This window comes from Coturnix japonica, chromosome 8, assembly GCF_001577835.2.
Source record: "Coturnix japonica isolate 7356 chromosome 8, Coturnix japonica 2.1, whole genome shotgun sequence".
Taxonomy (NCBI): Eukaryota; Metazoa; Chordata; class Aves; order Galliformes; family Phasianidae; genus Coturnix; species Coturnix japonica.
The window spans coordinates 5,173,218-5,200,822 of record NC_029523.1 but is presented as its reverse complement, the minus strand read 5'-3'; the positions used below and the strand labels follow the sequence as shown (position 1 = coordinate 5,200,822).

The 27,605-nt window shown below is 51.6% G+C and overlaps 1 protein-coding gene across 7 annotated transcripts; it reads left to right on the top strand.

The window, feature by feature from the left end:
- LOC107317296 (protein transport protein Sec16B) lies at positions 1 to 26,666 on the top strand. 7 transcript variants are annotated; one of them, XR_004308196.1, is made up of 29 exons: positions 1 to 130; positions 505 to 745; positions 908 to 1,014; positions 1,335 to 1,440; positions 1,553 to 1,640; positions 1,795 to 1,924; positions 2,113 to 2,264; positions 2,679 to 2,740; positions 3,274 to 3,409; positions 3,899 to 4,123; positions 4,435 to 4,532; positions 5,095 to 5,176; positions 5,255 to 5,372; positions 5,509 to 5,620; positions 5,850 to 5,955; positions 6,193 to 6,333; positions 7,795 to 7,908; positions 8,082 to 8,151; positions 8,818 to 9,018; positions 9,251 to 9,309; positions 9,398 to 9,517; positions 9,660 to 9,771; positions 9,846 to 9,924; positions 10,005 to 10,048; positions 10,145 to 10,192; positions 10,274 to 13,940; positions 16,071 to 16,159; positions 16,823 to 16,952; positions 20,453 to 26,666. XR_004308196.1 is itself a non-coding variant. In XM_015869812.2 (27 exons), exons 3-27 carry the CDS (start codon positions 531 to 533, stop codon positions 10,363 to 10,365), a joined length of 2,817 nt encoding a protein of 938 aa, XP_015725298.1. In that variant the 5' UTR covers positions 88 to 130; positions 321 to 387; positions 505 to 530; the 3' UTR covers positions 10,366 to 15,003. The 7 variants fall into 7 exon arrangements, 6 of the variants coding, with proteins under 6 accessions (XP_015725293.1, XP_015725294.1, XP_015725296.1 ...); XM_015869812.2 differs by lacking the exons at positions 16,071 to 16,159; positions 16,823 to 16,952; positions 20,453 to 26,666 and adding an exon at positions 321 to 387 and having other exon boundaries at positions 88 to 130; positions 10,274 to 15,003; XM_015869807.2 differs by lacking the exons at positions 16,071 to 16,159; positions 16,823 to 16,952; positions 20,453 to 26,666 and having other exon boundaries at positions 10,274 to 15,004.
- The last annotated feature ends 939 nt before the right edge of the window (positions 26,667 to 27,605 follow it).

Below are 27,605 nucleotides of genomic sequence, written 5' to 3'. Positions count from 1 at the left end.
TGAGCTCAGGAGCTCATGTGCTCTATCTCAGGTGGGAGAGCCTTGGCTGGGCTGGGAGCTTCTGCCCTTTGTCCCCTGCAGTGGCAGTGGACTTTGGCAGTGGCGCCGGGGAGAGGAAGTGGGGCAACAGGTGTGTGTGCGGCTGGTGGGGGGTGGTGGGGGACCCTGTCCTGGGGGGGGATCCAGGGGACCTGTGTGCGGGTGGTAGGACTTGCTGGGTCCATCTAGACCCAGAATGACCCCCAAATGCATTAAATTCTGAGTGTGAGGGGGTGATGATGTGCGGTTCATTGATGGCTCGTTGCATCCTGGTGTTTTAGGAAAGCTTCAGGTGGAACCTAAAGAGAAAATACATGATTTACCCCTGCTTCTGCTGAAGACATTTTGGTAACAAAGGATGGCAGCAGGGTCGGGAGGTGGGAGGAAGGTGGCAATGGGCTTCAGAGAAGTTTTTGAGGTTGGTGGAGAGCTGAAACCTGCAGGGATGGGTCTTGTTGCTTGCAGGACATTGGAACTGTTGGATCTGCTGCATGGAGCCCTGGGCCTCTCCACGGCTGCCCCCAGTGCGGCACAGCCATGCTGCTGGCAGTGAAGAAGGCCGCCATGGGACCCCACTGCCCTGGAGGCCCATCCTCCCTGGCCCCCTGCCTCGTCCTGGCTCCTGGGACCCTGGAAGGGACCTGCACCGGCCAGCATCCCGGGCTGAGAGCTATGAGAGCGGCCATGCCTTCCGGGTCTATTCCAGGTGGGAGCCAAGGGGCTGCTAGCACAGAGTCCCCTGCCAGAGCTCAGTGTAGAGGCTTCTTTGGTCTCCTGCCCTGGAGATCCCATCTGTGGGTCTGTCCCTGGTGTAGTCCAGGCTCTGATGTGATGTGCCCTCTCAGCTCCATGCGTTATGCTGTTTCAGGCAAGGATATGAAGACCCCCACTGGCAATACCCAGCAGCTGCCTACAGGGACAACCGTGCTTACCAAAGCCATCAGTGGCAGCCCACGGCCTGGCAGGGTGACAGAGGTACCTCTGGGTCCATGGATGGACCTCGTGTGGTGATGCTTTCCCCGGGATGGGGTGTTCTCTAGAACATCTCCAGGGCTTTCTCCTGCCTGTGCTCCTAGGTAGTGCTGCCCTGAGCTTGTATTTGGGAGCTGGATGCACCCGGGGAGTGTTTAACCCTGACCTGCATGCCTAAAAATCAGCACCAACCCATGGTGCAGGCTAAGTGTGGGGATGCTGATGGAGCTGTGGTTTGTGCCTGACCCACTGCTTTGCTTTTGGAACTCTGCAATTGCTCACTGCTCTGGAGGGGCAACACAAAATCTTGTTTCCCTTTCCAGATATGACACAGGTTAAGCCTCACAGCAAGAGCACTGCTTACAGGGACCAGCACTACTACAGGGGCTACCACCCCAATCTGGCTGCCAGCCCCCCTGGGCAGGATAGGTAAGGAGGTACTTGGGCTGTACTTCCAACTGTTGCTACCACCTGCTGCAGAACCAGTGGGTTTGGGGCCAGTCCCTACATCTCCACCTTCCAGCACATCTCCTTTCCACAGGTCCCAAACCTATGATGCACGTAAAGGCTCCAGGCATTCGTGGGCTGGGGTCCACAATCTGGGGGAGGCCAGTGGCCAGCCTCAAGAGGTAACCCCAAGACAAGCAGGGATGGGGGAAGGCTTGGGGCTCTTACGGGGATTTTGGGAGTCATTCCTATGACCCCCTCCAGCTGGAAGAGAGTGAGGAGAGGTAAGCAAGTTTTAAGGACTTATCTTCTTTTCCTTGCCATGCCATGGGCCAGCCCAGCCTGCTCCAGCAGTACCGTGAGTCAGGACTCAGCTCCAGTGGCTATGAGCTCAGCCAATACATCCGTGATGGAGCTGAACCCAATGACACTGCATTTTCAGGGGGCTGGAGCCCTGTGCAAAAAGGTGAGGGCAGGTGGGGGTGTTGGCGAAGCTCTGGCAAGTAAATAAATAGCAGATCTTCCAATATCAGCTGTTGGGATCTCATAGCTTGAACCTTGGCTGGAGGAGGTGGGCTGTAGGGTGTGTACAAGGTTTGGTAGCTTTGCCATGGTGGATGCAAGGAGCTGCAACCTATTTGTCTTCTCCTTTAGGAGGGACCTTGGAGTCAGCTGTGGTGGCACCCCACAAATTCCTGCAGCCACATGTGCCTGTATGTTTGGGAGCTGGAGGGCAACTGGTGCTGGTGTGTCCCCACCGCCCAGCTGAGGGGCAGCTCCCCCTGGTTGAGCTGCACAGCCTGGAGGTAAGCCCTGGTTCCCCACACAGCCTGTGGTTCCCTCCTTAGAGCTGCCCCTTCCACCCCAATGGGGTCAAACACCATTCCTTGCTTAAGCAGACCCCTCAGCCACCTTCCTGTCCCCATTGCCATATTGTGGCCTCTCAGGCCTTGTTGTGCCAGCCATACCCATCCCCTGAGTCCATCACAACCTCCCTTCCTGGCCTCACAGGTGCCATCTCAACAGCCTGGTCCTTAGCACTGCATTCCATGTGATGGTTTAGGGTCTGTACTGTGGGGGTTACCCTACGATGGTATGGAGATTGAATTCATCAACACAGTCAAACCCTTGGCCAAGGCACTAAACTTTCATCTAGTCTAGTGGGTGCTACCCTCATTGCTGGGTATTCAGCAGCTGCTGAATTTGCTCTTGATTTTCAGGTAATCCTTCAAGGCACAACAGATCAGGAGGAGCTTCAAGCCTTCCCAGGGCCCCTAGCCAGGTATGGACATGGTGGGTTGCAGAGCTGTGTTCTGTGCTGGCACAGCTGGCAGCAGGAGATGAGTCTGGGTTAGGCACTGCTGTCTCTGTGGCTTTGGGAGGTGATGTGTACCAGGGCTATGTCTGGGTTCAGATAGGGAACCTGTCTGCTCTCCGTGGTTTGTGTTGTTGGACTTGGCTTTCCTGGATATCTGAAGGAAGAGGGTTTGATGTGGTTTCTTAAGCAAAATCAAGGTTCTCTGCAGGTGAATTGATGAGTGAGTTAGTAAGAGGGAAGAGAAAGGGTGTGAGATGGTCTCAGCAGCCCTGAAACCTGCAAAGTCCTCATAATGACCAAATTTCTAAAGCATCCTTGAGCCTAGTGTGGCTGATGCAGTGTGTAGTCATCGACTAAATCCAATCCTCTCTCTTCTGTCTCTCATTTCTTTGAATCTTTGTCATCCTTGTCAGTGAACTCAGAGATGCTTTGGCTCTTAATTTGTCCTAGATTGCTCTCCCTTAGGTTCCTTTGGATGCCTTTCTTTGCTGCCGTAGGGAAGATCTGCACAAAGTAGATGTGGTGACATTTTGCCAGCAAAAGATAGCCTCAAGCTGTGATCTCTCAACACAGAGAGGCAGAGATTCAGCTCTTCTCTGGAAGCTCCTGGTCCTCCTCTGCCGACAGAATGGGGTAGGTGCACCCAAGAGGGTCTGACCCTTTTGATCTTGGTGCTGAGGCATGTTAATATGCTCCTCGTATCTTTCTTGATCCTGCTGCTGTTTGGTGGGGAGCTATACCTTGAAGTCATCCCATTCTCACAGTACCATCAATCGCTTTGGTTCTGCCTGGGTATTTGGAGCAAACCTCTTCTCCTGCATTGCTTTTCATCCTTGTGAAGTGCCAACATCGCGATGCAACAACAGCTCTGAGAAAGACTTGTGCTGTCTTTATTGAGGAGACAGCATTTGTACTTATAAACTGGCTAATCCCTTAATCCAATCATTCTACCCAATCTAATCTATGTCTGCTCCTTGGGAGCAGGTGAACAAGATGATCAGAACAAGTTGAGTTGGCTACTTTGCCCCCCAGAAGTCCATGCTAGTGGCCAAGGCTTGCATGAGGGCTGGAAGTGCCACAAGGCAGCCCCATTGGCCTTTCTACTCCCCTTCCTTTCCACAGTCCATGGTGGGCTCAGACGTGGCGGAGCTGCTGATGCAGGACTGCAGGCAGCAGGAGAGGTACAAGAGGCAGGAGCCGGCATTGGGCCCCATCAGCCTGGCAGATGAGGAGTGGCGTCAGCTGGGGACACTGGACCTCATCACTGGGGAAGTCCCTCCTGTGGTAGAGACACAGGCACAGATAGTGGAGAAGTTCACCAAGCTCCTCTACTATGGCAGAAAGAAAGTAAGCGTGGTTTGGGAAATAGTGCTGATTATTTCTTGTGTTGACTTCATTGGCCTCCTGAAAGGGAAGGGTGGTCGAGAGGTGCCTTGTGGTTGTGGCGTCTACCCTTCAAGTTGCATCTGTACAACATTTGTCACTGTGGAAGGTAGAAAACTAAAGAGGCCTTAGTAGAATATACTTTGTGACTATGTGTATATAATGCTGCATAAATCCAATGGGATTTGGGGCTCTTCTCCAAAATGAAGGAGCAGAGGAGGAGAGCAAGGAGCTGGAGTATGTGCAGATCCCTTAGTCCTCTGCCTTGACTGCAGGATGCACTGGTTTGGGCCATGAGAAACCAGCTGTGGGGCCATGCTCTCTTCTTGTCCAGCAAGATGGACCCTCGGACCTACAGTTGGGTGCTCACTGGGTAAGATGGGGAGGTTAAAGCACAATGCTTTGTGACTGGCTTTGCTGAGCACAGATGCCCTTGGGTGCTCCCAGCCCCAGTGCCTACCAAAAGGGCTCTGGTTTCAGCTGGACCTTTTTAGAGGAGCCAGAGGGGATAAGGAGCATCCTTGAGCTCCTCAGGCTTCCTGATGAATGGGAGGAACTAAACTAGAGGTTGGGAGGTGGAAAGAAAGCTGTTTCCCAGAACTGTGGGGTGGATTTGTTGAGTCCTTGGTTTTGCCCTTAGTGGCTGTGTGGTGGGAGCCATCTTTACTGGGATCCAACCCAGTCATTCATGCACGTGTTTTCTGGTGGAATTAATGTACTTAGTCTGGATTGAATTGATCCCTTCAGGGAGAGTTAAGCAAAAATTTTCTCCTGCGTAACTCAAATCCTTTTAAGGAGGTTTTATCCAGCATTGTCCTTGAGACTCTGCTGGAGGCAATGTAGATCCCCAGCCTGATGGGGCTTGCCCTCCTTTTTGCCTTCCCTTCCCCAGCTAAGTATAGCTCCCTAATAAGATGTGTTTCCTGCCTCCACAGGTTCACCAGCACGCTGGCCACCAATGACCCATTGCAGACATTCTTCCAGCTCATGTCAGGAAGGATCCCGCAGGCATCGCAGGTGTGTGAGCAGCAGGTTGGCCCCATTACCCACCTCACTAAAGCCACCCTGCCTCACCTTCACTTCCCTCTCCTCCAGAGCTGTGGGGATGCCAAGTGGGGAGACTGGAGACCCCACCTGGCCGTGCTTCTGTCCAACAAGGTGGGAGACATGGAGCTGAACCACCGGGCCATCATCACCATGGGAGACACGTTGGGTGAGCAAGGCCACTTGAGAAAGAGAATGGAGTGGCTGGGTTAGGGTTTAGCCCATGAGTCTGAAGGCCTTCACAGCGATGCTGAGCACATGTTGTCATCCTTCAGGACTAAGTTCTGTGTCTTTTTCCCACTCAGCTGGCAAGGGAGCAGTGGAGGCAGCTCACTTCTGCTATCTGATGGCAGACATTCCATTTGGTTACTTTGGGGTGAAGGCAGACCGCATGGCTCTACTGGGCAGCAGCCACCGGTGAGTCAGCCCAGCCCTGCAGGGCTACACCTCCCATCTCTTCCTCATTCCTGTCGTCTCTTCTTCAAAACAACAAAGAAGCACCTCTGGGGGTCTTATGGCCCTTAGTGGCAGCTGTGCTCTGGGCCCTTGCAGCTGTGGTCTGGCACCATGGCATGGCTTTGGGCTCCATGGGGGAATGGAAAGCCTTGCTACTATGCCCTGAACATCTCTCCCCTCTGCCCTGCAGCCAGGCATTCACCCAGTTTGCCACCACCGAGGCCATCCAGCGCATGGAGATCTTTGAGTACTGCCAGCAGCTGCGACACCCCACATCTTTCCTGCTCCCATTCCAGGTACTGGGTTTAAGCAAGAACAGCTGCTGTTCAGAATGGACTGAAGGCATCCCAAAAGCACCTCCCAGCCCTGATGGAGATGAGGAGGATGTCACTTTCCAAAGTTTGGTTCCTTGCTGGGACACTGGGGGGACCGTGCTGGCCAAGGGGCTCCTCCAGGGCAGGTTTTGGGGTCTTGGTGAGGGGCAGATTATGAGCATCTCCTTGCTCCCATCCCATGGCCACTGCTCTCCCAAGGTGTACAAGCTCCTCTACGCCTCCCGCCTGGCTGACCATGGACTGCCAGCCCAAGCCCTGCTGTACTGTGAGCAGATTGCCACCATGCTCCTCCAGCAGGACCCAACCAGCCACCCTGTACTGGCCCAGCAGCTGGCCAAGGTGAGTTTTGTGCCTCCTTCATATGGATTCTGCATGGGGATGTTGCTGGGAGCCTGCTGGCTTGGGGATTTTACGTGGGTGCCTATACTTATCAACATGTTTTGTGCAAGATATGGTAGGAGCTGTTTGGAGATGAAGGACTTTGGGGTTTGGATATCCCCATGTCACCTCCTCCAGGTGCTCGTTGTCCCCACATTTGTGCATCCAAATGTCCCACGTCCCACAGGCTGCACACCTCCCCCCACGACAACACCTTTATGTGGGCAGCCCGATGCTGCTGTGCTGCAGGAGCTGCCCCCAGCCCCAAAACTTGGTGCTGCACACTGCAAGCCCCCCTGCTGCATCACAGAAACCTATTTACTGCCTAACAGCCTCTCAGATCTGCCGTTCTGCTGGGGATAATGCTCCTCCTGGGAGAAAACACTTTCATCTGAAAAACCAGTGCATTCACACACACTCTTGTCTTTGATGTTTTAGACTGTGTTACAAATTATGATACACATTAGTGTTTGATTAAGACTTCCCCTCTTTTGAAGCCGGGGACGGTACACAACCAGGTGCTGGTTCATTAATATTGGATCAAAGTGCACATTAGCTTTCGGATTAAACATTCCCCCCGTTTAGGAGTAATCATGCTTATAATTTCCTCTTTCCTGCCATTGATTTGGGATGAGCACACGTTTGCACAAAGCTGGGACACACAGGGGTCCGGCTGTGCTGGGCAGCTCTGGCTGATCCCTGTCCCCAGCATGTGTCTCATCTGGCTGTCACCAGTGAATCACAGCATCACTTGAGCTGAAAGGGTCCCTTAAAGGCCACCTGATCCAACCCCCTGCACTGAGCAGGGACACCCACAGCTCCATTAGGTGCCCAGAGCCCCATCCAGGCCTGACCTTGGCTGTCTGCAGGGATGGAGCATCACCCCCCTCTCTGGGCAACCCATGCCAATGCCCCACCAGGGTGTGGGCACAGACCTGACTCTTGCTGGAGAAGTGAAATGTGCAGCAGTACTGCAGTGAGGGACATGGGGGAGACAGCGGAGCGTGGAAAAAATACAGAGCAGAACATGACAGCAGGATGCTGTTGGTGGGGGGGAAAAAAGAAGGTGATATTATCATGTTATTCTGGGCTGTGAGAGCACGAATGGCATGTGTGAGACAAGGAGGTGATAATCCCCCCCCATGCTTGAGGGTCTCAGCTGGGGCACTGTGCCCTGTTCGGGATGTGCAGCACAGGGACAGTGCCAGATTGGTGCAGAAGAGAAGAGCTCAGTGATAAGGGGTGAAGGGAAAAATGACCTCAGGGTTGTTTTCTGCAAGCAAGATAAGGTGCAGAGGAAAAGGGTTCAGAGGGCTGTGGTAAAAGGTCTGCCAGTGTGAGGGAGACTGGTTATAGGGAGCAAGAAGTGAGAAGCTTAATTTGCAGTGAGGTCAGGAACAACCCTGTGTCCCTGCACCACAGCTGGCCGAGCGACTGAAGCTCTGTGACCCACTGCTGCTGGAGATGCCTGAGCAGGACCCGGCGCTAGAGCCTGAGTGGCTGCTGCGGCTCCGCACCCACTGCCAGCACTGCGAGGTGAGGAGCAGCTTTGGACATGCTTTGTCCTCTGCTTTCCCCTCCTGCCCACTCCTAGTGGGGTGGAAAGCAGTGCTGGTGGTGGTGTGGATCTTGTGCTGCAGTGTCCTTTGCTCTTTGCCCCATGCCACCCATCTCCCTGTCCCCTTTCTTTGCTCCTTGGCTCCTTGCAGGTGCAGGATGACCTCACTCCAGAGGTGGAACCAACCCAGCCAGAGCCCTGGGATACTGCAGCCACCCCAGGTAAACAAAGCCCAGAGGTTCCCCTGCCTAGCAGCTAATTCCTTGAGCTCCAGGTTCTACCATGGGTGCTGTGTGCCCATCCACCGGGTGCCCCGTGGAGAAGCTATAGCCATCTCCATCCATGCAATGCCCATGCGCTCCTGGCTGCCTGGTTGGGTCTGGTTTCTTGGAGATGCCAGCACTGATGGGTAAAGGACTGATGCAGATAAGATAAAAATGACAAATCTCTCTGAGCCGTTTCTTCCTATCAGCTTTCCTCACTGCTGCCAAATTCTCTTTTGAGGAGCAATGCCTGGCAGTAAAAAAAAGATCATCAATCCTGATTGCCTCCTGCTGCTATTGGGGCTGAGGCTACGATCATCCCTGTATGGGGGGAAAAATAACCCAAAACCATATTGCAGGTGGTTTGGGATGGCTCCTTCGAGCCATGGTCTCAGCACTACACCTGCTTTCCTTGCACCTGGGGCTTCCCTGCTTTGGGTCAGTGTCCTGCCTGGTGGGTAGTGGGACAGAAGATGCACTATGAATGGCACATTCTGTGTTGTCCCTGGGGTCCCTGTTCACCCTGGCAGCTCCTACTGATGTGTAATGGAGAAGGAGAAAACCCTCTGTACCAGCCCTGATGGAACTGCTAACAGTGCCGTGAGCTTCAGGCCTCTTTTCTAGGCAGAGAGATGGACTATGAGCAGCCCCAGATAGATGACCCCCAGCATGAGCAGTGGCACCAGCCCCCTGTGCCACCACAGGGACCTGATCCCCACCAGGATGTGTCCATCCAGCCCCTGGAGGTTGCAGTGTTGGACACGGGGCTGATCTCCCAGGAAGAGCTTTGCACTGATCCCCCTCCGCAGGCAGTGCCCATAGCAGGTAGGTGTCCAAGTGCCTCTCCCTGTGCTGTAGCAGGCATGAATGGGGTCCCTTGGGAAGTGTGGTGAATGCTGCTGCCACACCAGCACCTTGCTTCCCTGGATTGTGCTTCACACAGATTCAGGGTCACAATCACCTTGTCTAAAGCAGCAAAAGACTATAACCACCTCTGGTGGAAATGGGGCAGGAGCAAAGTGGGCTCAGCCCTGTGCCTTCTCTATCTCTCATCTAGGTGATGCTGAGGAGCCCCAGGATGCCCATGGGGTGCAGCAGCCGGTGCTGGCAGAGCCGGTGAGTTGGGGCAGTCACAGCGGTGATGCTCAGGGTTGGGATGTGGGTCTCGCAGGCGTTGTGTTCCAGACTTGGTCTCCAATGCCAGCAGGAATTAAGCACAAAGGCTCGCTCGGCCTCAGAGAGTTCCACAGCATCCATAGAGGAAGGCAGCCAGACGTCCTCAGATAGCACTGCTGAGGAGCTGGAGGGGACGTCGGAGGACAAGGTGAGTTGGATGTGTGGCTTTCTCCTGCCTGGCCACCTTCTTCCATCCATACCTTGGGCAGGATGGTGTTGGCAGTGGGTTTTGGCGATGTGAGCTGTGGACTCATGGCATCCTCACCTGCTCCCTGCTTTGACACGGAAAGCTGTCTTTGCCAGAGCTCTGGATTCCGGTGGTTCGGCTGGTTTCGGTCCAAGCCCCAGAAGGAAACCTCTCCCAAAGCCACGACCTCGGGCTCCCCCACGGCAGGACTGCAGGTAGGAGGGGGGACACCCAGGATGCAGCACAGGGACGGTGGTCGCTCCCTTCCAACCAGCTCAATGCATTCCAGGATCGGAGCTCCCCATCCCCACCCGGTGCTGTCCCAGCTGCTCAGCCCCCAGCAGCCCCGTCTCCATACAGAAATCCCGGTAAGTGCCCCCATTGCAGAGCTGCTCCTCCCTGTTCGGAGCGGAACGGCAGGAAGGTGAAATACCTTTTGTTGCTGCAGTGTCAATCGACATGAAGGGCCCGTGGGATGCAGACGGCCACGAGGTGAGCAGAGCTGTGGCTGTGCCCATATCGGGGATGATCATCTTGGGGGAGCTGCGGTCAGCTCTAAGATTTTTCTCCTCTTTTCACTCTTTGCAGCCGCTCCCAGGGACGGTTCCGCTTTTCAACCCCGCTCATGTTTCCCAGGTGAGGTGCCGTTCATTACAGTGGGGAGGGCGGAAGCCATTGCTGTATAACCACCTCTAACCCACTCTCTGTGCTTCCCAGCTCGCTGCTGCCCGGCCCACCCAACCCAGGCTGCTCTCACAGCGCCGCTACCCCAACCCGCTGTGAGTCGGTGTGTGTGTATGTACATGTAACGCTCAGAGGAAACAACAGCACTTTGTGGAACGCTTTAATGCAAAATGGTGTTGGCTTTTTTGTCGTTCTAAGCGGTGGAGGTGGGGAGGAGGCACAGGGTGTGCTGTGCTGGGGATCCTTTGGTGTTGGAACCCCAAGGCATGAAAAAGTTGTCCGGCGGAGAGTAGTCTGAATTAGGTTGTGCGGCATTGCCCCACCTCACCCATTGGACTCAATGCGCCGGCCGTGAGTCTGTCTCAAAGCTCCGCGGGGCCACGAGCATCCGCCCCGGCTCAGCACTGAGCTCCGAACCGTTCCGGGCTTCTCCTGCCCAGGCCGGCCCGCGCGGCGCCCCCCCTTGCTGGTGGCTCACCCACCCGTGCGGGCGGGGCTCTGCTGGAGCCGCTGCGGGCCCTTCCCTCAGACCTTCCCCGAGGCGGGGACAGCGGGTGATGGGCACCCAGTGCGTGGCCTCGACGGTGAGCTTCCTCCGGACGCTCCATATACCTCCCCAACTAGATATATATACCTTTAATTTTTCGCATACTTTAAGGTTAGGGTGAGTTACCCAGCATGCTCTGCGGTATATGGTAATGAGGGCTCCATAAGCATCGCGGAATTCTATTAGGGCTCTCCTTGAGCTCTGGGCACAGCACACCAACTATCGCAGCCCCTCTGCATCACAGTGGTACCTATGCTGCTCTTGGAGATCTTATGTGCTGAATCATCTCAAGGCTGTGAATTACTGTTGGAGAGATGGAAAAAAATCTTCAGAGTTAGAAGCCTCTGACAGCATAGGGTAAAAGCATCACCTTTCTTGTGTTTGTCATGAGCAGAGATGGTATCTGGTGGTGAGATGAAGAGGAGTTGCGTGCTGGCTGGTGTTAATTACAAAGAGAAAAACACATGAAAATCAAGGGAAATTGAATCCCACTGCATCTGCTATTCCCACAGTGGAAGGCCTCAGTGCATCTCATTAGTTTAAAACCCCCCTGATGGGGAGAGCTCAGCTTGCAACAGGAGATTGATGTGACATTGAGACCCAGGGAGAGGATTAGCTGCCCGCATGTGAACTTGTCCAAAGGAGTTTAACATGTAAATGTTCCAGCAGTGTGGCTCCCACTGAGAAGGCATGCCCGTTAATTAAGGCCCCCGGGACCATGTGGTTGCAATGAGGGAGGAATGAGCTCTGTGCATGCAGAAAGGCATGCTGCTTTTTTCTCTATGGTAGAGCCCATCAGACTGAAAGCTTTGTGCAGGTGGGGCAGCTCTGCTGGTCACTGGGGTGATTTGCTGTAGGTCAAGGTGAGCACTGTGGGTGTTGGGTTGGGATTGCACCTAATGGTCATGCAAGAGGGGTTGGGATCCTCCTCCATCCTTTGCATTGCATCTGTACTTCTTACCTGCTTGCTCTCATAGCCCTGCTTACATCAAACAGACCTTTGTGGGTAGAGAGGCTCCAGGAGGGGAGCCTGCATCCTGCTGCAGTGCCTTGCGGCTTCTGTGTGAGGATGAACCAGATTAAGATGCAGCAGCCTGGAAAAGATGGAGTGAGTAGGGCTGATGAGAGACCTATTCAGTCCTAATCACCTTCTCAGCACTGCTTAGGAAGCAATGGCTTCTTGTTTCCTGCAGTGCAAGGAGCTGGGGCTTCCTGCTGAAAGCTTCAGCCCCCACGTGGGTTTGGAGCAATGCAGGTTTGAACTGAACTGCATTACAGAGCTATGTGTGTTTGGGGGGAGTAAGCCAGATGTGGCAGCTTGTTGTCCTGGGATGTGAGACCAGAAATATTATGAGCCTTTAAAAGGGAGTTAGGCAATGTCATGGCAGGTAACTCCTGTCAGCAGACCTGAACGCAGCCCCAATGGGCTGGATGGCCCAATGCTCTGTAGGAAGACCCTGTTTATGGGAGGCTGTCATGCAAACATCCCTCTCAGCTCAAGCAGAAGGAATGTTCCTCGGTGCAGCCGCTTACATTTCTCCTTGTACCCACGCCTGCCTTGCAGAAGTTGCAGCTGCACGTGGGTTGCTTGGTGACAGTTCTTCTGGGCAGGGCAGGGAATTAAACAGTAAGTAGGATTAATAAAAACGTATCAAAATATGTAAACATATGCATCAAGTCTCTTTGAAAACGAAGGAGCGGTTAATAAGTATTTGCAATCAACACTTCTACGTGGAAGCCTTCTCTGAAAGCAGCTCTGAGACCGCTCAAACAACCCATCTCTTTCCATCATTTTAACTGCCTGTTTTCTCGAGGCAGATGAAATGATTTGCCTGAAGAGCTGTCTCCCCATCTCCCCACCTATGACAGGCTCCTTTTTCCTAAGCCCTGGCCTGGTGTCTGGCTCCTGGCTGTGTCCTGAGATGGCTCCTGGGCCTGGTGGTGCCTGGGTTCATAGTGTTTGCAGCATCATTTGAGTTGAAAGGGACCTTTAAAGGCCACCTGGTCCCACTCCTTGCACTGAACAGGGACACTCACAGCTCCATCAGTGCTTACAGCCCATCCAGCCTCATCTTGATGTCTGCACCAGAACCACTCTGTTCCAGTGTCTCACCGCCCTGAGTTCCTGCTCTGCTGGGCAGCCACGGGTCACAGTGAGTAGCTGGGTCATACCTTCGATTTATTTCCATGGAAACTACAGTAGATATGAAGAACACAACAACATGTAATGGGATATTGGTGGAAAGCTTCAACCTCTACTGCTGTAGCACTACGATCTGCCTCTGACATTGTGGGCTGGCATAGTAAAATAGAAGGCATCACTTTTGGAGCAGACATTGTGTACAAGCTTGTTGTTCTCTGGGTTATGGGCCCTGAAGCACTGCATCCAGGACACGTTGGCACCATCTAGATATGGATGACTATAGGCTAAGGTAGGATGGCAGGTGATGAATGAAAGGTTCTGTTTCTGGTGCTTAATCCTCCATGATTCCTGCAGGGATTTTAGTGCTTGGGTGGTGATACTATTTTGCTTTTTCCCAAGGCTACAGGAGCTGAAAACCACACAGCTTATGGTGCTCCCCTGGTCCCTGCAGTTGTCCCCTGCCCCTCTCTCTGAGGATGCATTTGGACTCTGCTTTGTGGGGTAACGGATGGACTGTCAGGCACATTGTCCCAACAACTCAGCAAGATAAATGGTCCAGTGTGTGCAGCAACCTTTGCCAGTCCTGCACCCCAGAAGGAAGCAAGCAGCACCATGACAGATGGGCTGACAAGCAGCACTGACACAACTGGGGCAGCGTGGGTGTCGGAGGGTTAGAACCACATCCCTCTCTTTTCCTCTTTGCACCCCAGCACCTCTGGGCCAAACAGCTGTTGCTTATCACCACCTCCCATGGTTATTGATGGAAGCTGGCAGCATGAGACCCCTCTCTAGGAGAAAAACACTAGTCACAGTCCTAACGTTGCTCTGCAAAGCTGCCATCTGTGCTCTCCATGGATGCTGGTAAGATATCTGAGTGCATCAGTGCTAAGTTCCTGACTAGACTTGACTCTGCTTCTCTATATTCCTTTCCAGAAGGGAAGATCCTAGGCTGGCTCTTTGGGATCTGGTTCCTGGGCTGTCCCTTCATTTTCTGTCCTGCTGAGGAGCAGGTAATGCTGGGATGGATGGTTACAAGTTTTGGCACAGGCTGCCAAGGAAGGTTGGTGGGGTCAGCATCCCTGGAGGTGTTGATGAACCATGGAGATGTGGCAATGAGGGATGTGGTCAGTGGTGGAGATGGGCTGGGCTTGGTGATCTGAGAGGCCTGTTCTGATAGTCCAGTGATTCTAAGATGCCTCACCTAGAGCTGTTTGGAGAGGGCTGTGCGAATAGCAACACAACTTTCTCAGTTTGTCAGTACGTGAGGAAAGTTTGGCAAGGCCACAGCAAAGTGAATCTTGTGAGTGTCCTGGAGTTGTGAGCTATGAGCCAGCCTTTACTATGAAAGTCCATTAGCCACGAGCAAAACTGCTCCTGGGCTCAGCATTCAGTATCTGTTATGGGCTGAATTGGTCCTTAATTTCTATCCCTGACAGTTAAAATGACTCAGACAATTCTTCCCAAGACTGGGTATTGCTTCTGACTGCATCCCTTGCAGCCATGGCTCTACTGACAATTAAATTGTTCTTGGAAACCCAGCAACCATCATGTCTGCAGGTCAAGGTAGGCTGCTGCTCTCACCTGAGCCTTGCTACGTGGCTCTGTTGTGGAAAGCAAATGCTGAGGCGCATTTGAGGACTCAATGGCTGCAGGTTTAACAAGATCAATACCACCTCTGCAAAAGATTACATGGTATACTAGGCAGCAAATAGACCACTTCTGCTGGATTTGGAAGCCATTTATAGAGTCTATTAAGGATGGTAAGGTAGAAGGGACGTATCCGGAGTGAATTGCACAGATGCAGTAACTCACTCTCATGTGAAGGGCTTTGCAGTCTATTAAATAATGGAACTAAAGGCAAAATAAATGAGATTTCTTTTTCTGTAAGAAGCTTTACCACCAGCAGCAATGATGGGGCCAGGCAGTTGCACTCCTCTAGCTCCTTGCACTAGAAGGGCTAAGCCTAATGTAAATCTGGTGCTTTGGCACTGTCTGAAGACTGAAGCTTTACTCTCACAGAAAGAATCATAGCTTCACAGAATGGCTGGGTTGGAAGGGGCCACAAAGACCATTCACTTCCAACTCCCTGCTGTGTCTGGTTACCAAACAGGCACCAGATCAGGCTGCCCATGTGTGCAACATGGCCAGTGCTCATGTTTGCCCGTGGTGAGCAGGCAGGAGCTGGGAACTGCTTTTGGGAGCAGGCTCCCTGAGCTCAGGCTGTTCCATTGGGCTTGTTTGAGCTGCCCTTGTTCTGCCATCACCTCCTATGGTGTGCCCTCCGAATAATTAGCTGTAATAATGCATGAGCAATAGCCTGCCTGGTCACCGTGCCCGCGTGGCAGGGTGCTCTGCTTCTGTCATTCCTACCATTCTCTATCCAGTCTCACTTGAAATACCCTGTAAGATGAATTACGGTGCTCTGAGAGAATCTGCAAAATAGGATCGCAGGCCAATTGAATCCATCTGCAAAGTATGGGAGCACAATATATCACCCTACAGGTGGATTATTATTACTGTTTTTTTCCCACTCCCTTCTTTGTTTTAGGAGGTTCTTGAACCTAGAAAGAACAGCAGACACTTAGGGAGCAAGCTGTATGGTGTAATGAACTGAGTGCTGCCTGGAAGTGAGCCGTGCAGGAGGGATGGTGATGCTGAGATGTCCGTGGGGAGGCAATAGGCAGCAATGGGTTAGGGAAACAAGGTAGGGCTTCACACCTTGGCACTGCCCAGCCTGCTCCCTCCTGCAGCAGAATGATGCTGTGTGACTCTCTGGGAGGATATCACAGGGCACAACATCCTTGTGCTGCGAGAGACAGGAGCTGGCAATGTTTACCAGCAAAGGCAGGCTTTAGGGACAGACCCTTTTGCACTTCAGGTGGGAGGAGGTTGGCCTTGTGCTGCTTCCCAAACCTCCCTTTTCCTCGGGCTGGGATGCTCTAGTCATTGCCCGAGGGGGAAGGGAAATGAGTTAAACCCATCTTCAGACACGTTTGTATTGATTCTGTCACTTTCTTGCTGCTTGCTGACAGGTGATGGATGGCTCATAATGCGACCGGCACAGTACATTACGTTTCCTATCCAGGGACTCCTAAATCATTTCAAATTTTCAAATTCCCTAATCAATATTTTATCAGTAGCAGAAGAAAGCGGAACGGGCCCATTTCTCAAGAGGGAGGGGAGTGAGCGTGTGCGTACGCGTGCCTGCACATGGATTTCGTATGGACATGTGAGTTTGTGTAGTTGTAATAGCAACTAAAGCATCACTAGTGCAATGATTATAGTACCTGCAGCCATAAAAATAAATACAGAAGTAGGTCTGGGAATAATGTTTACATTCTGGTGATTACAAGATGAAACAAATTAAGGACTTGAGTGTCTGGTGTTAACACATGGGGTTATTGCACCTGGGAACCCTCTTTCTCTTGGCCTGTGCTCTAGCTTTTTCTCTCTGTTGTTATATAGACAGGTGCCTTTGCTGTGTCAGTGGATGGTCTTGCAGCTATTTAGGGTTGGATGCTAAAGGGCTGGGGAGCTCTGCTGGGGGTTCTGATGGGCAGCTAATGAGAGAATGGGATCATAGAATTGGAGTTGGAAGAGGCCTGAAAGGCCATCTTGAGTTCTCCTGCCTTGTCTGGGTCTAAGCTAGATGCTGATAAACAAAGAGCTGTTTTTCCCCACCAGCCACTTCTACCAAGCCAGAAATAGCCTCCCCGAGTTAGCTCACATAGCAGCATTTCTCATTCAAAAGTTAATAAGCTTTGAAATTGGATTTTAATCAACTAATCTTTGATCCTAGGCACTAGAGCTCCATTAGGAGGGTCCAGTAAACCAAGTTTCATCTTTCTCTCTCATGTTGTTTCTTTATTTTTTTCCCCTCGGTCTTGCAAAGATGTTCCAGCATTTGAAGAGCTGCGTGTTGTAGGATTTCTGTTGTCCCTGCTTTTATGATCTCAACCCATCCCGTAGATGAATGGAAAAACTGATCTGGCATACATCTTCTTTCCCAAAGTTTGAAGCCTGTAAGTATTTTTTAACAGTATCTTTTGGGAAAAGCACCAGAGCTCTTGGAATCCAGCTCTTTGCTAGAAATCAGTGAGGTGGGACAAGGGACAGAAGATGTGCTGTGGCTCTTGACACATCACCTGCCTCATTAAAAGACTGCCACGAATCCTGTTTCCAATTGCAGTAGAGCTGGGCTTGGAGAGAGCTCATCTTTTCTGACCTTCCTGCTCACAGCTGGGTCAGATGGATCGGGCTGCCTGGGACCACAACAGCACTGGGCTCTCCTCAGGCAGAGAGGTTTTGAGTATCTCCAAGGATAGGTGCCCCCCTGGCATCAAGTGTTCAAGAAGTTCTTATATTTAAACTAAATTTCTTGTGTTTAATTTGGACTGCTGAGATGAGTCTGGCTCCTTTGCCTTTGCTCCCTTTTCCCTGTGCATGTGGTTGTGCTTGCCCACGTTCAGGGCTTTTTCTTCATGAGACTCCCACCTGCCCATCTCTCCAGCCTGCTGAGGTCCCTGCAAAGGGCAGCACAACCATCTTCTCTGCTGACCATTCCTTCCTCCCCATCTTGTATCATCTGTGAACTTGCAGGCAGTGCACTATCTCTGGTCATCTGAGTCACTGATAAAGGTCATTAAGGGACCTTTCCTATCCTCTTCATGAATTTTGGCAGGCAGAAAAGAAAGTTATAACTGGACTTTGGGGTTATGTAGTTGCACTACCACTCAAGGGATGGATTTGGTTCAGACCTCTCCAAGTTGTTATTCAGACGCCTCATAAATCTGCACAAGGACTCCTGTCTTGGTTTACCCTCTGAAGACGTTTCTCTTGATCAGATGGAGTGGAGCTTGGTTTTATTTTTCAAAGCTATATTTAGATTCTGGTGCACAGGCACCCGTTTCCTACCAAAATACTAACTTAGTGAGCTCTCCGAGGACCAAACACAGTTCCTTCCTGGGCTCGTGTAATGATCAAATCAGACGGGGGAGGTTTCTTTCTGTAGCAGAATAACCACGCAGAGCCCCGGCACAGATTTCCTGCAGTAGTCTTGATATCCCACGAGTCATCATTTGCTCAGGGTCAGGGCTCTAATGAGCATCTCAGCCCAGAGCCTGCTGGGAGAGGCTGCAAAGGACCCGGGGTGGGATTGCCAGAGGTGGTTTGGGTAAGATAGCATGTCGGCTGTTTCAGCACTGGGCAGGCCAGGTGTGCTGTCTGTGAGCCGTGTACTTTGCTCTCCCTACTTCTGCTAGCTGTCACTTAGGACATTGCACTTGCCTTGCCCTGGGCTGTGAACACCTGACTGCACATTTATCTCCTTTCCTCTGGGGAAGGACGAGAGAAGAAGTATGTTTGCCTTTCCATACACTTTACAGCCTGGAATACCTCCATCTGGTATAAAACTGCCCTGATGGCCAGCTTTTGCCATTTCCAATACTTCTCAGGGCTGCTGAGCCCTGTGCTGGTGCTTGCTGGGAACACGAACTGCCACATGCTGGCTCTAGGGGACTGTCCAGTCCTTGCCAGGCTGACAGCACCTTGAAGGGGAGCTGGTCTGCTGTGTAAGACTGGCCCTGCAGTGAGCAGGGTGCTTAGGGTGAGCCAGCACCACCTGCAAGGGATGCTTCTAGCCAGCCAGTCACACGAGAAATTAAAAGTGACATTAATCTAGCGGATGCCAGGCCAACACAGTTGGCAGAGCTGTTCATACCATGTTTTGGAAAGGGACATCAGTCCTTTCTTGCATTTACAGAGAAGCAATCTCTCCCTCATCAAATATTTTGCAAAGCTATTTAGAGAGGTTATCCGATCCCATAACCGAGCAGCAAGAAGTTTAGTGTGGCTAAACAGCATTGTCCAGCTTAATTCTTCCTCCAGGCGAGAGACACGAGTTCAGGATAGAGCAGACCCAGCTTTGAGTCTTTGCTTTGCTTGGTTCAGACAAAAGAGCTTTTTCTCCCCACTCACAGGCTGGGGAACCTCTGATCTGAGCAGTCGTTTCCCAAGCCTTCCTCACAAAACTTCACAAATATATCTCCCTGAGAAAGGTTGCTGGTATTGAAATAGCATTTTAACTGTCTTTTTCATGGTTGTGCTGTATTGTGACAGGTTTGGAAATGATTATGGGGGCTGGTAGGAGGATGCTATAGAAATGCTATATGCCGTGATTGTGCGGGCCTGGGCAGGGGGAGGAGGAAAGATGGAAAGCTGTTGTAAAACCATTGCTCCGAGGGGAGAGGAGAGTGTTTGCCTGGAGCTGTTCTCAAGGGCTGATGCTTAGTGTACATGCATCCATCAGGCTGTTCTCTGGTGTGGGGTGGGCCCCAGGGGTGGGCCAGTGATGGACCACTTGGCAGGTCTGACTGTACCTGGAAGAGTAGACTGAGGGTCCAACAGGGGCAGGCACTGTCCTTTCCTTATTCTCTGTGGCTCTTTATAATGAGGGCAGAATTTCTTGCCTGTATCCTTATGGACAAGGACCATACTCTGGGCCTACTTGTGTTGGGGTGGTTGTGCTGCTTGGACCTTCATATTGCTCGGGAGCTGTGGAGTTTACCTGTCTACCTTCTCCCTGTACCAGCAGTGTCACCACCAAGCCAGCCTGCAGCAAAGGATGCAAATGGTCTCACCTGGAGATAATTGTTCCCAGGTGATCATCCCCAGGGACTGCTTTGCCAAGCCCTGCCAGAGCTGCAGGCGGATATGGGCTCGCTTGGATTCCAGCGCTGAGCTGGTCGGTGCCAAAGCCCATTTGCATCACTGTGAAAAATAGTAAAATCATCGTTAGGTGTTCACTAAAAGACTCTAAATTTTGCAGAACATGAGGCATGAGTCAGGCACTGAGACCAGCATCCAGAGGAGGGAGGGAGTGGGAAGAGGCGGCAGGAGTGCTTATGAAATATTTTGTTTCACTGGCAAGAGGACAAGAAATAATTGGGCCCTAAATCAAGGAAATGGGAGAAAAGGAACAGCAAATCAAGGGAAATGGTGGAAAATTAGGTCTTAGAGTAGAGAAATGTGTACACATGATCACCTGGTAGTTCTGGCAAAGATATATGCCTATAAATCTTCTTTTTTTTAACCTTTTCTCTGCTGCTTCAAGGGGATTTGCTAATCCCCAGGATCAGATATGCTGATCCTGTCCACCTTTTCTAGTTGTGACTGGCAGTGCGCCCCAAGGGCCCTCCCTGTGCATGCAGAGGTGTAGAACCATAGAATTATTTGAGTAGAAAGGGACCCTTCGGGGCCATCCAGTTCCACTCCCTGCACTGAGCAGGGACACCCACAGCTCCATCAGTGCTCAGAGCCCATCCAGCCTGACCTTGGCTGTCTGCAGGGATGGGGCACCACTGCCTCTCTGGGCAACCTGTGCCAGTGCCTCACACTGCCCTTACTGTTATAAAACTCCTTCCTTCTACCCAGTCTAAATCTCCTCTTCTTTAGTTTGAACCCATTTCCCTTTGTCTTATCACAACAGACCCTGCTAAGCTGTTTGTCTCCTTCTTTCTAATAGCAAGTCCGTGCCATCTCAACCTCGGAGACCCAGAGCCATCTGGGATGCCCCAGCAGGCTGCTCCAGCCTTGAGCCTGTCACCCTGCGTTTAAACAACCCCCCTCACTCTACTTCAAGTTCCTGTCTTATTTTTCTTACAAAAAGACCGAAATACAAAAATAAAGCTTTCTGTGTTTGCTTTCCCCAGCCCTCCCTCCTACTGCATGGTGCTCATTAGCTCCCCGAATGCTCTAGTCAGACGTGGCCTCTGGTTAAAAACAGCAACCGCCCTCGTGCCTTGCCTGTTTCCCAGGAGCTGGCAGCCAGACAATAACACCGATGGGATCGTCTTCATCAGAACATGTCAGCCCCTCCGTGAAATTGAAGTAACTTCAACTTGGAGGCAGAAAAAAAATGATAAAGAAAAAAATAAGTGCTAGGAAGAAAAAGCAGAGAGATCAGAGCTGCTGTAGGAGCTGCCCGTGCTGGGACAGCGGGTGCAAGCAGGTAGGAGCTGCTGCTCCTGGAGCAGAGGTGACGCAAGTTGTGCTGCTGATTTGTTTTGTGTTTTGCTGGAAGAGCTGACCCTGCCTTTCTGAACCTCTTGGATATCTGGAGGCAAAAGTGCTCAGTGAGAGTGAGGTGTTAAATTATTCCACTGAAAACAAAAGCCTCATCCAAGCGTTGCTCTGAAATCGCTGCCTTCGGCCACGTGACTGCGTGTGGCTGAAGAGCTCTGTTAGGCAGATGGAAATGTTGCCTCCTTCCATGATATTGAAGAGCTATGGGAGTTTTTGGAGGTGCTTAATGCAAAGTCTGCTCCAGGAAAGCCTTCTTCATGGTGTCATCTGGCTGTGGGTTCACCCTGGTGGGATGCTGGTGTCTGTGTGGTGTGAAGGGCACAGCCTGAGAAGAGGGGTGGGCTGGTGTTGTGTTCCATGGCCCCAGAGCTTAGGATGTGTAATGCCCTCACAGATCCCTTTCTGTGATCTATACATTAGTCTTGTATAGTTACCATAGCTCTAAAGACTGTGGTGGAGCTGAAATGGCTGCCAGCAACAGATGAGGGGATGGGCAGCTGTCTGAGCCCATTACACTGAAGTTCAGGGCTGAGACAGTGCTGAGTCGTGGCCATCTCCAGCTGAAGAAGTCAGGCAGAGCTTGTCATTTTCTGCTTTTCTGCCTCTGTAAACCTGGAAGGTGCTGGAAGATGCTGCAGTAGGGAAGATGAGCAGGCATGAGGGTTGCTTTTTCTGCACGCTCTCACGTCGCTTCATCCTCTGCTTGTTTGCTTGCTGTTGTTGTGGCTGTGGTGTTTTTTTTTTATCCCTTCCCCTGACTTCATTTATAACATGAAAAGTTATTTAGCCTGAAAGTGCGCGGGAGCTCATTGTGCAGGGAGCTGCAGCACAAAGGGTTCCAGAAGCAATCGTGTTTCCTCTCACCAGCGCAAGCCGCGCCACCAGATGATTCAGAAGCACAACATCTGCAAGTCTTGAAAGGAGTTCTGCTCCATTTGACTGAGAGCAAGGAAAAGGAGGAGGGAGGAGGGGGATGGAGAAGCTCCTTCGGTGCCTGGTGTTGGGGGTGCGGCTGTTTGCTGTGTCACCTCTGCATCCCACCCTTGCCATGCCCACGGGTGCCTGATTTTGGGGCGGAGGGGTGAGCAACCCATGGGCTGCTGACCATTCATTCATTCTCTTTGGCCTTGGGAACCCAAGCACGTCCAAGCCCATGGGCCAACGTCCCTTGGGATGTTTTGGGTTTGTGTGTGCATTTCCTCGCTCCTTGGGTGCGTGCTGTTGGAATGGAGCACTGCACCAAGTGGGAGAGGAGGAGGCGTTTGAGAAAATGGCAGGGACAAACAGCTTTAAAAAAAGGCTTATTTTTGGAGTGCCGTTTCTTGTAACCTTTAGCGTCTCCGCTTTGCTTCCCTTCACAGCCTCCTGCTTTGATTTCCCGTTCACAGTTGTTATTCTGGCAGCCCCTGGAAGAAAGGAGGGTGTGAGGGTTAAAGAACAGCTGCGGGAAAGTAATTAATGCTTTGCAACTGTTCTGAAGGCCTTTAGCACCTTGCCGTGACCCAGCCAGTAACATCTGTGTGTTGGCAGCAGCCAAGCTGTAAAATTTCCCCCCTCCAAGTCCCACACAAAGCAACTGTCATCTGCCTGAGGTGTGTAATCAGGGCACAAACTTAACAAATTGGTAGAAAGGCTGCAGTGCAGATGGCAGCTCCTTGAGTGCTGGGGTTGGCTGTGGTCAGGGGCTCCCAGCTGCTGGTTCGTGTATGTGTCCAAGGCAGGAGGTGGAAGAGCTTCTCACTTGGGATCTGATGGCTGAGATGGGACGTATCCGACTCTGAGAGCAGCACCAGCCCCTTCGCTCACTCCAGTTGAATGGGTCTGGGCAGAAAGAAGTGCCCACAGTGCCCAAAACTGTTGGGATGACTTCAGCACAGCTGTCCCCAACCCCACAGGATGCTCAGTGCGTCACTGTTTGGGTCTTGTTTCATCAGGGTATGCCTTTTGCAGTGCTATTCCTATTTTATGGCTAAAGGGCACCTTCAGGGCCTGCCACCCTCATTTTTATGTAAGCCGTAATTCAGAGTAAAGGAGGCACGAAAGTGCCTCCAATTCTCAGGAGCTCCAGCTGGAGTTTTCCTTTCAGTCCCAGAACGTGAGGCACAGCTGGCGCTACCTTGGTGACCAAAGAGAAGATGAACGCAAACACTTTCTGTTTTTAAAGACTGGCTTTTTCTTCTGCCCTATCTCCATTCCACCCCCTCCCAGCCCCCGCTTCTCCACAGCCAGCCCCCTGAGCTCCCAGCCTTCAAAGCCCATTGTGCACAGCTGGAGGGGACTGAGCCTGCCAAGGGCAAGCGCTCGTCCTTTGCTCTTTTGGGTTTTCTGAGAGGCCCGTGACTGTGCTGAATGCCAAGCAGCCCTGACCTTCACCCAACTGGGGCTCCCAGCTGCTACGGTGTTCTACAGCATCCCTACCTGATAGGAATTCAGCCTGGTGCCTCCTACCTGCAAGTTTTATCTGACAAATGGGTCTCATTTCTGATTCTAGTCTCCTTTTGATGGACCAGACTGTCTGCTACCTGGGAGAGGTTCATAGATCTGAAAAGCCGGAAGGAAGCATTACATTTCTTCTCCTTTGCCTCCTATTAAGAATGTGCCAGGGACACTAATCCCACATTTGAATTTCAGCCAGGTAGCTGGAAGGGATGGCTCAGCACCCTGCTCTGATGGACTACCCAGCACCGCCTCTCTTCGCGCCTTCCCGCGCTTCTCTTGCCTTTGGGCAGGATGGGAGGGGTCACTGGTGAGAGGAGCTTCCTCTAAAGCAATCTCTTTCTTCACAAGTCAGTTGAGGATGTTTTTTCTGCATTTCTGATGACATTTCTTCCCTTCAGAAGAAAATGTGGTTGGTTTTGCAATTGGCTCATTCCTGGTAATGAAAGCAGTGGGGCGACAGGGGGACGGCAGCAGGGGAATTAGGGCCCACATTCTGACAGCAGTATGTGATAACATCTCAGACACTTTCATTTATGTAGCTTAAGCTATGTGGGTGGGTGAGACATGATGTCCCCATTGTGGACCCCCTTGCAAGCTGTATGGCCTCTCAGCATCTCGGGCACCTAAGTGCACCCCTGCTATAGTGATGAGCATGTGTCTGACTCCATATCAGCTGTTACACTGCTCTCCTCTGAAGAGGAATATGGATTACTGACCTGCTGCGATGCAGCTTGGCTGCGCCTACGTTCCTCATCCAGAATTATTTTTTCTTTGGTTGACATTTACAAGTAGGTGTCCTTTTATTTTCTTCATTTTTATTCCTGGTAGTCATGTCTTAGAGTCCTAATTCCTGAGCAGCTCCTCTTGCTGGATGCAGTTTTGTGCAGCCCTACAAACAGTTCATCTCAGGGGACTGGAGGAAGCAAAAGGACGTGACTTTGGTGGAGGTGTTGAAATACAAATAGATTTCTCTCATGCTCAGTGCAGTTTCAGGCATGTCCAAGTCCTGCTGGTTGGAAAACAGTTAGCAGGTTGGTGCAGGCTGCATGGCAATGAGAAGATGAGAGCCTAAGCATGGAAGGAAGGCTGAGCTGGCTCTGAATGTTGGAGAAATGGGATGCAGGGGAGAACAGGGCGGTGGACAAGTAAGTTACACGAAGCAGATTGCCGTGGCTTCTTTTCTTGCTCTTATCCCCCTCAACTCCAACACAGTGATTTTTAGGAGACAATGAGTGCCAAGACTATATATGGAGCAGCCTCAAACTCCCAAATGTTCTGTGAGGCAACTGCTCTTTTCTCTCAAGACTATTCTGTGCACATGGCACTTGTCCTGGGCAAATTCTTGTGCGCTCATTTGATGATGGAGGCCTTCGAATCTCTATGCTTGAAGGAGACAGTTTCACATCCCCACCACAATTTCTTTTCATATGGAAAACCCCCACGTTTGCAGGCAGCTCTCTTGAATCAAGGCAGCATTACGTCCTTCCTATTAGCAGGGCTTCCAGAGGCTTTGCAGCTCCTGCTGACGTGAGCAGAGCTGCTCAGCAAACAAGATGCGAGAGGTCTCCAAAGAGCACAGCCCTCTATTTGCTTTTTGCTAATCGGGTGCTGTAGTGCCTGGAGAAATACATCAGTAAGGGCCCATCTGCTGAGTGCTGGATGGGGTTGTGTGCATGCTTGTTGGCATGGAAGAGAAGATGGAGATGTGGCACTGAGGGACACGGTCCATGGGCATGATGGGAGTGGGTTGATGGTTGGACTTGGGGATCTTAGTGGTCTTGGGGATCTTAGTGGTCTTTTCCAGTGTTAATGATACTGTGATTCTATGCTCATGCTGGAGAAAGGAGGTGCCATCCAGCTGTGTTCCAGCTGTCACCTGGTGGTCAGATACGTTGTGTTACCTGCAGGTGGGAGGAGGGAGAGCCAGGGTTATGGGATAATACCGAACAGAGCAATCAAGTAATTTAATTCTTAAATCTCACCTCCCTCAGGCTGATCTCCTCTGAGCCACTCTTTGCTCAGGTCAACTGCTTTTAATTAGCAAGCTTCATTGATCGGGGTGGGAGTGGGAGCTGCTGTCCAGACCTTTTTAACATGGAAGCTTTTATTTCTTGCAGGAGGGATGGTGCTACTTGCAGAGGGATCTGTAGGGACACTGTGGGACTGCTGACAGAAGGATGGTATGGGGCTGCCCACAGCACATCTCCTCCTGGCACTGCCCGGGCAGGGAACCTTGCAGTCCAGCACAACCCAGCTCCCACCACCTCATCAGCCTCTTGCAGCAGCTCACTCGGAGCTGTTGCTAATGAGGATGGTGCTCATCATGTGATCGAGCCTTTGGGCAAGGGCGGTGGAGCTGCTAATTGGCTTCTCTGGCTGTGGTTTCCTTAGGAAACAAGGTTAAAGCAACTCACAGCTCAAAAATGTACCTCCTGGATGAAGGCACTTCATCGCTCCTTCCCCTGTAAAAGGAAACAACTCTATAGCCGATGCCAGCCCCTTTCTATCACCAGGTGGAACCAAAGGATGTGGGTGCACCTCTGCTATGTTCTCATGGTGTGTCTGTGGCCCAGCCTTGGATCAACATATTTTCTATCTTATATATTTGATCCACAGAGCTATGAAAATTCTGAAATGAAGTTATCCTGGATAAATCAAATAGAAAGGAAGTGGCTTTGTATCAAACCACAGGATTAATATAATTATCGCATCGATTAAATCATCAAACAAACCTGCAGCTCCTCTATCACTTTCGGTGTGCCTGGTTCTTGCTCCCTGAAGCACGGACCTCCATGCCAACCACTCCCTTTATATTCCAGGCAGAGAGCTGCTCCTCACCAGGGCTGCTGTGATCTCTGGCCACATCTCACACACAGAGCAGGGCTCCAATGCCCATTACAGCTGTCAGCCAAAATTATATGTATTTGAGGAAGAGGTGATCTCTCACATACCCGCTCCAATGTGACTCACTGAGCCTGAGCTGGCATTACACAGCTTGATGGATTCCAAATTACAGAAGGAAAGTGCTGGCGAGTCATGGCCTTGTTGGGGCTGAATGTGGCATGGGGGGCACGTGCACCTCTCCTGTGTGGAGCTGGGGATGGGCAAGACGTGATGGTCTCAAGTTGTGCCAGGGGAGGTTCAGGTTGAGTATTAGGAACCATTTATTCTCCAAAATAGTGGTGATGCAGTGAAACAGCTGCCCAGGGAGGTGGTGGGGTCACTGTCCCCAGGGGTATTAAAAGAACCATAGAGATGTGGCACTGAGGGGTGTGGGCATGGTGGGGGTGGGTTGGAGTTGGTGATATGAGAGGTCTTCTCCAACCTTAATGATTCTATGCTCTCTCCCCCAAAGGACTCTCCTTAAACATTCACCCTCTCTGCTCTCGTGGCTGCTCCTTTTCTCTCTCTCTGGGGTAAGGGAGTATTTTCCACCTAAAAAATGCAGCTGTAAGATGTGGTCTTGACTTTAAAGCAGGGTCGGAGTCAGGCAGGCAGCCAGCCAAGAGCTGGGTGTGATTATTCAGAGGATTATGATCAGTGAGTCTACATCCATTGACCCTGCAGGACTCAGCTTGAAAACATTAAGAACTTGTCACAATTTGGTGCTAAAACTGCCTTTGAACCCCCAACAAGCTTTCTCCTCCGTAGGCAGATGCAAGAGGCAGTTGCTGTTTCTGCAAGCAGTGTCTTAACTTGGTTTTAGGTTTTGAAGCACTGCTAGAGGAACGAAGCCAATGGCTGGGGCTGTGGGAATGCCCCCGTTTTGGGCTCAGCAAACACCAGCATGGCTCACAGGTCTCGCAGCCACATCCCTGCTGGCTCCAGGCTGATAAGCGACACAATTTCAGCCTAGTTCCAGCTGACAACAAGCGAAGATTGACTCATCCCCAGCACTGTTATTTCAGTGTGAGTTTAGCCTCCAATTGTGCTGGAAAAAGAAGAAAAAGCACGACTGCTTTGCAGAGAGGGCCCTCATTGTTCCTTCAGCTCAGGGCTGCTCTCTGTTGCTCATACACTAACGGGCAGCTCCTTGCACAGCTCAGCGGGGGAGAAGCAGAAAACAAGAGGCATGCTCCAGGTCTGGCTTTCTGCTGTGCTCAAACTTTTGCATGGTTCCTGCTCTTTCAGGAAGCAGTCTGCAGGTGAGGCGT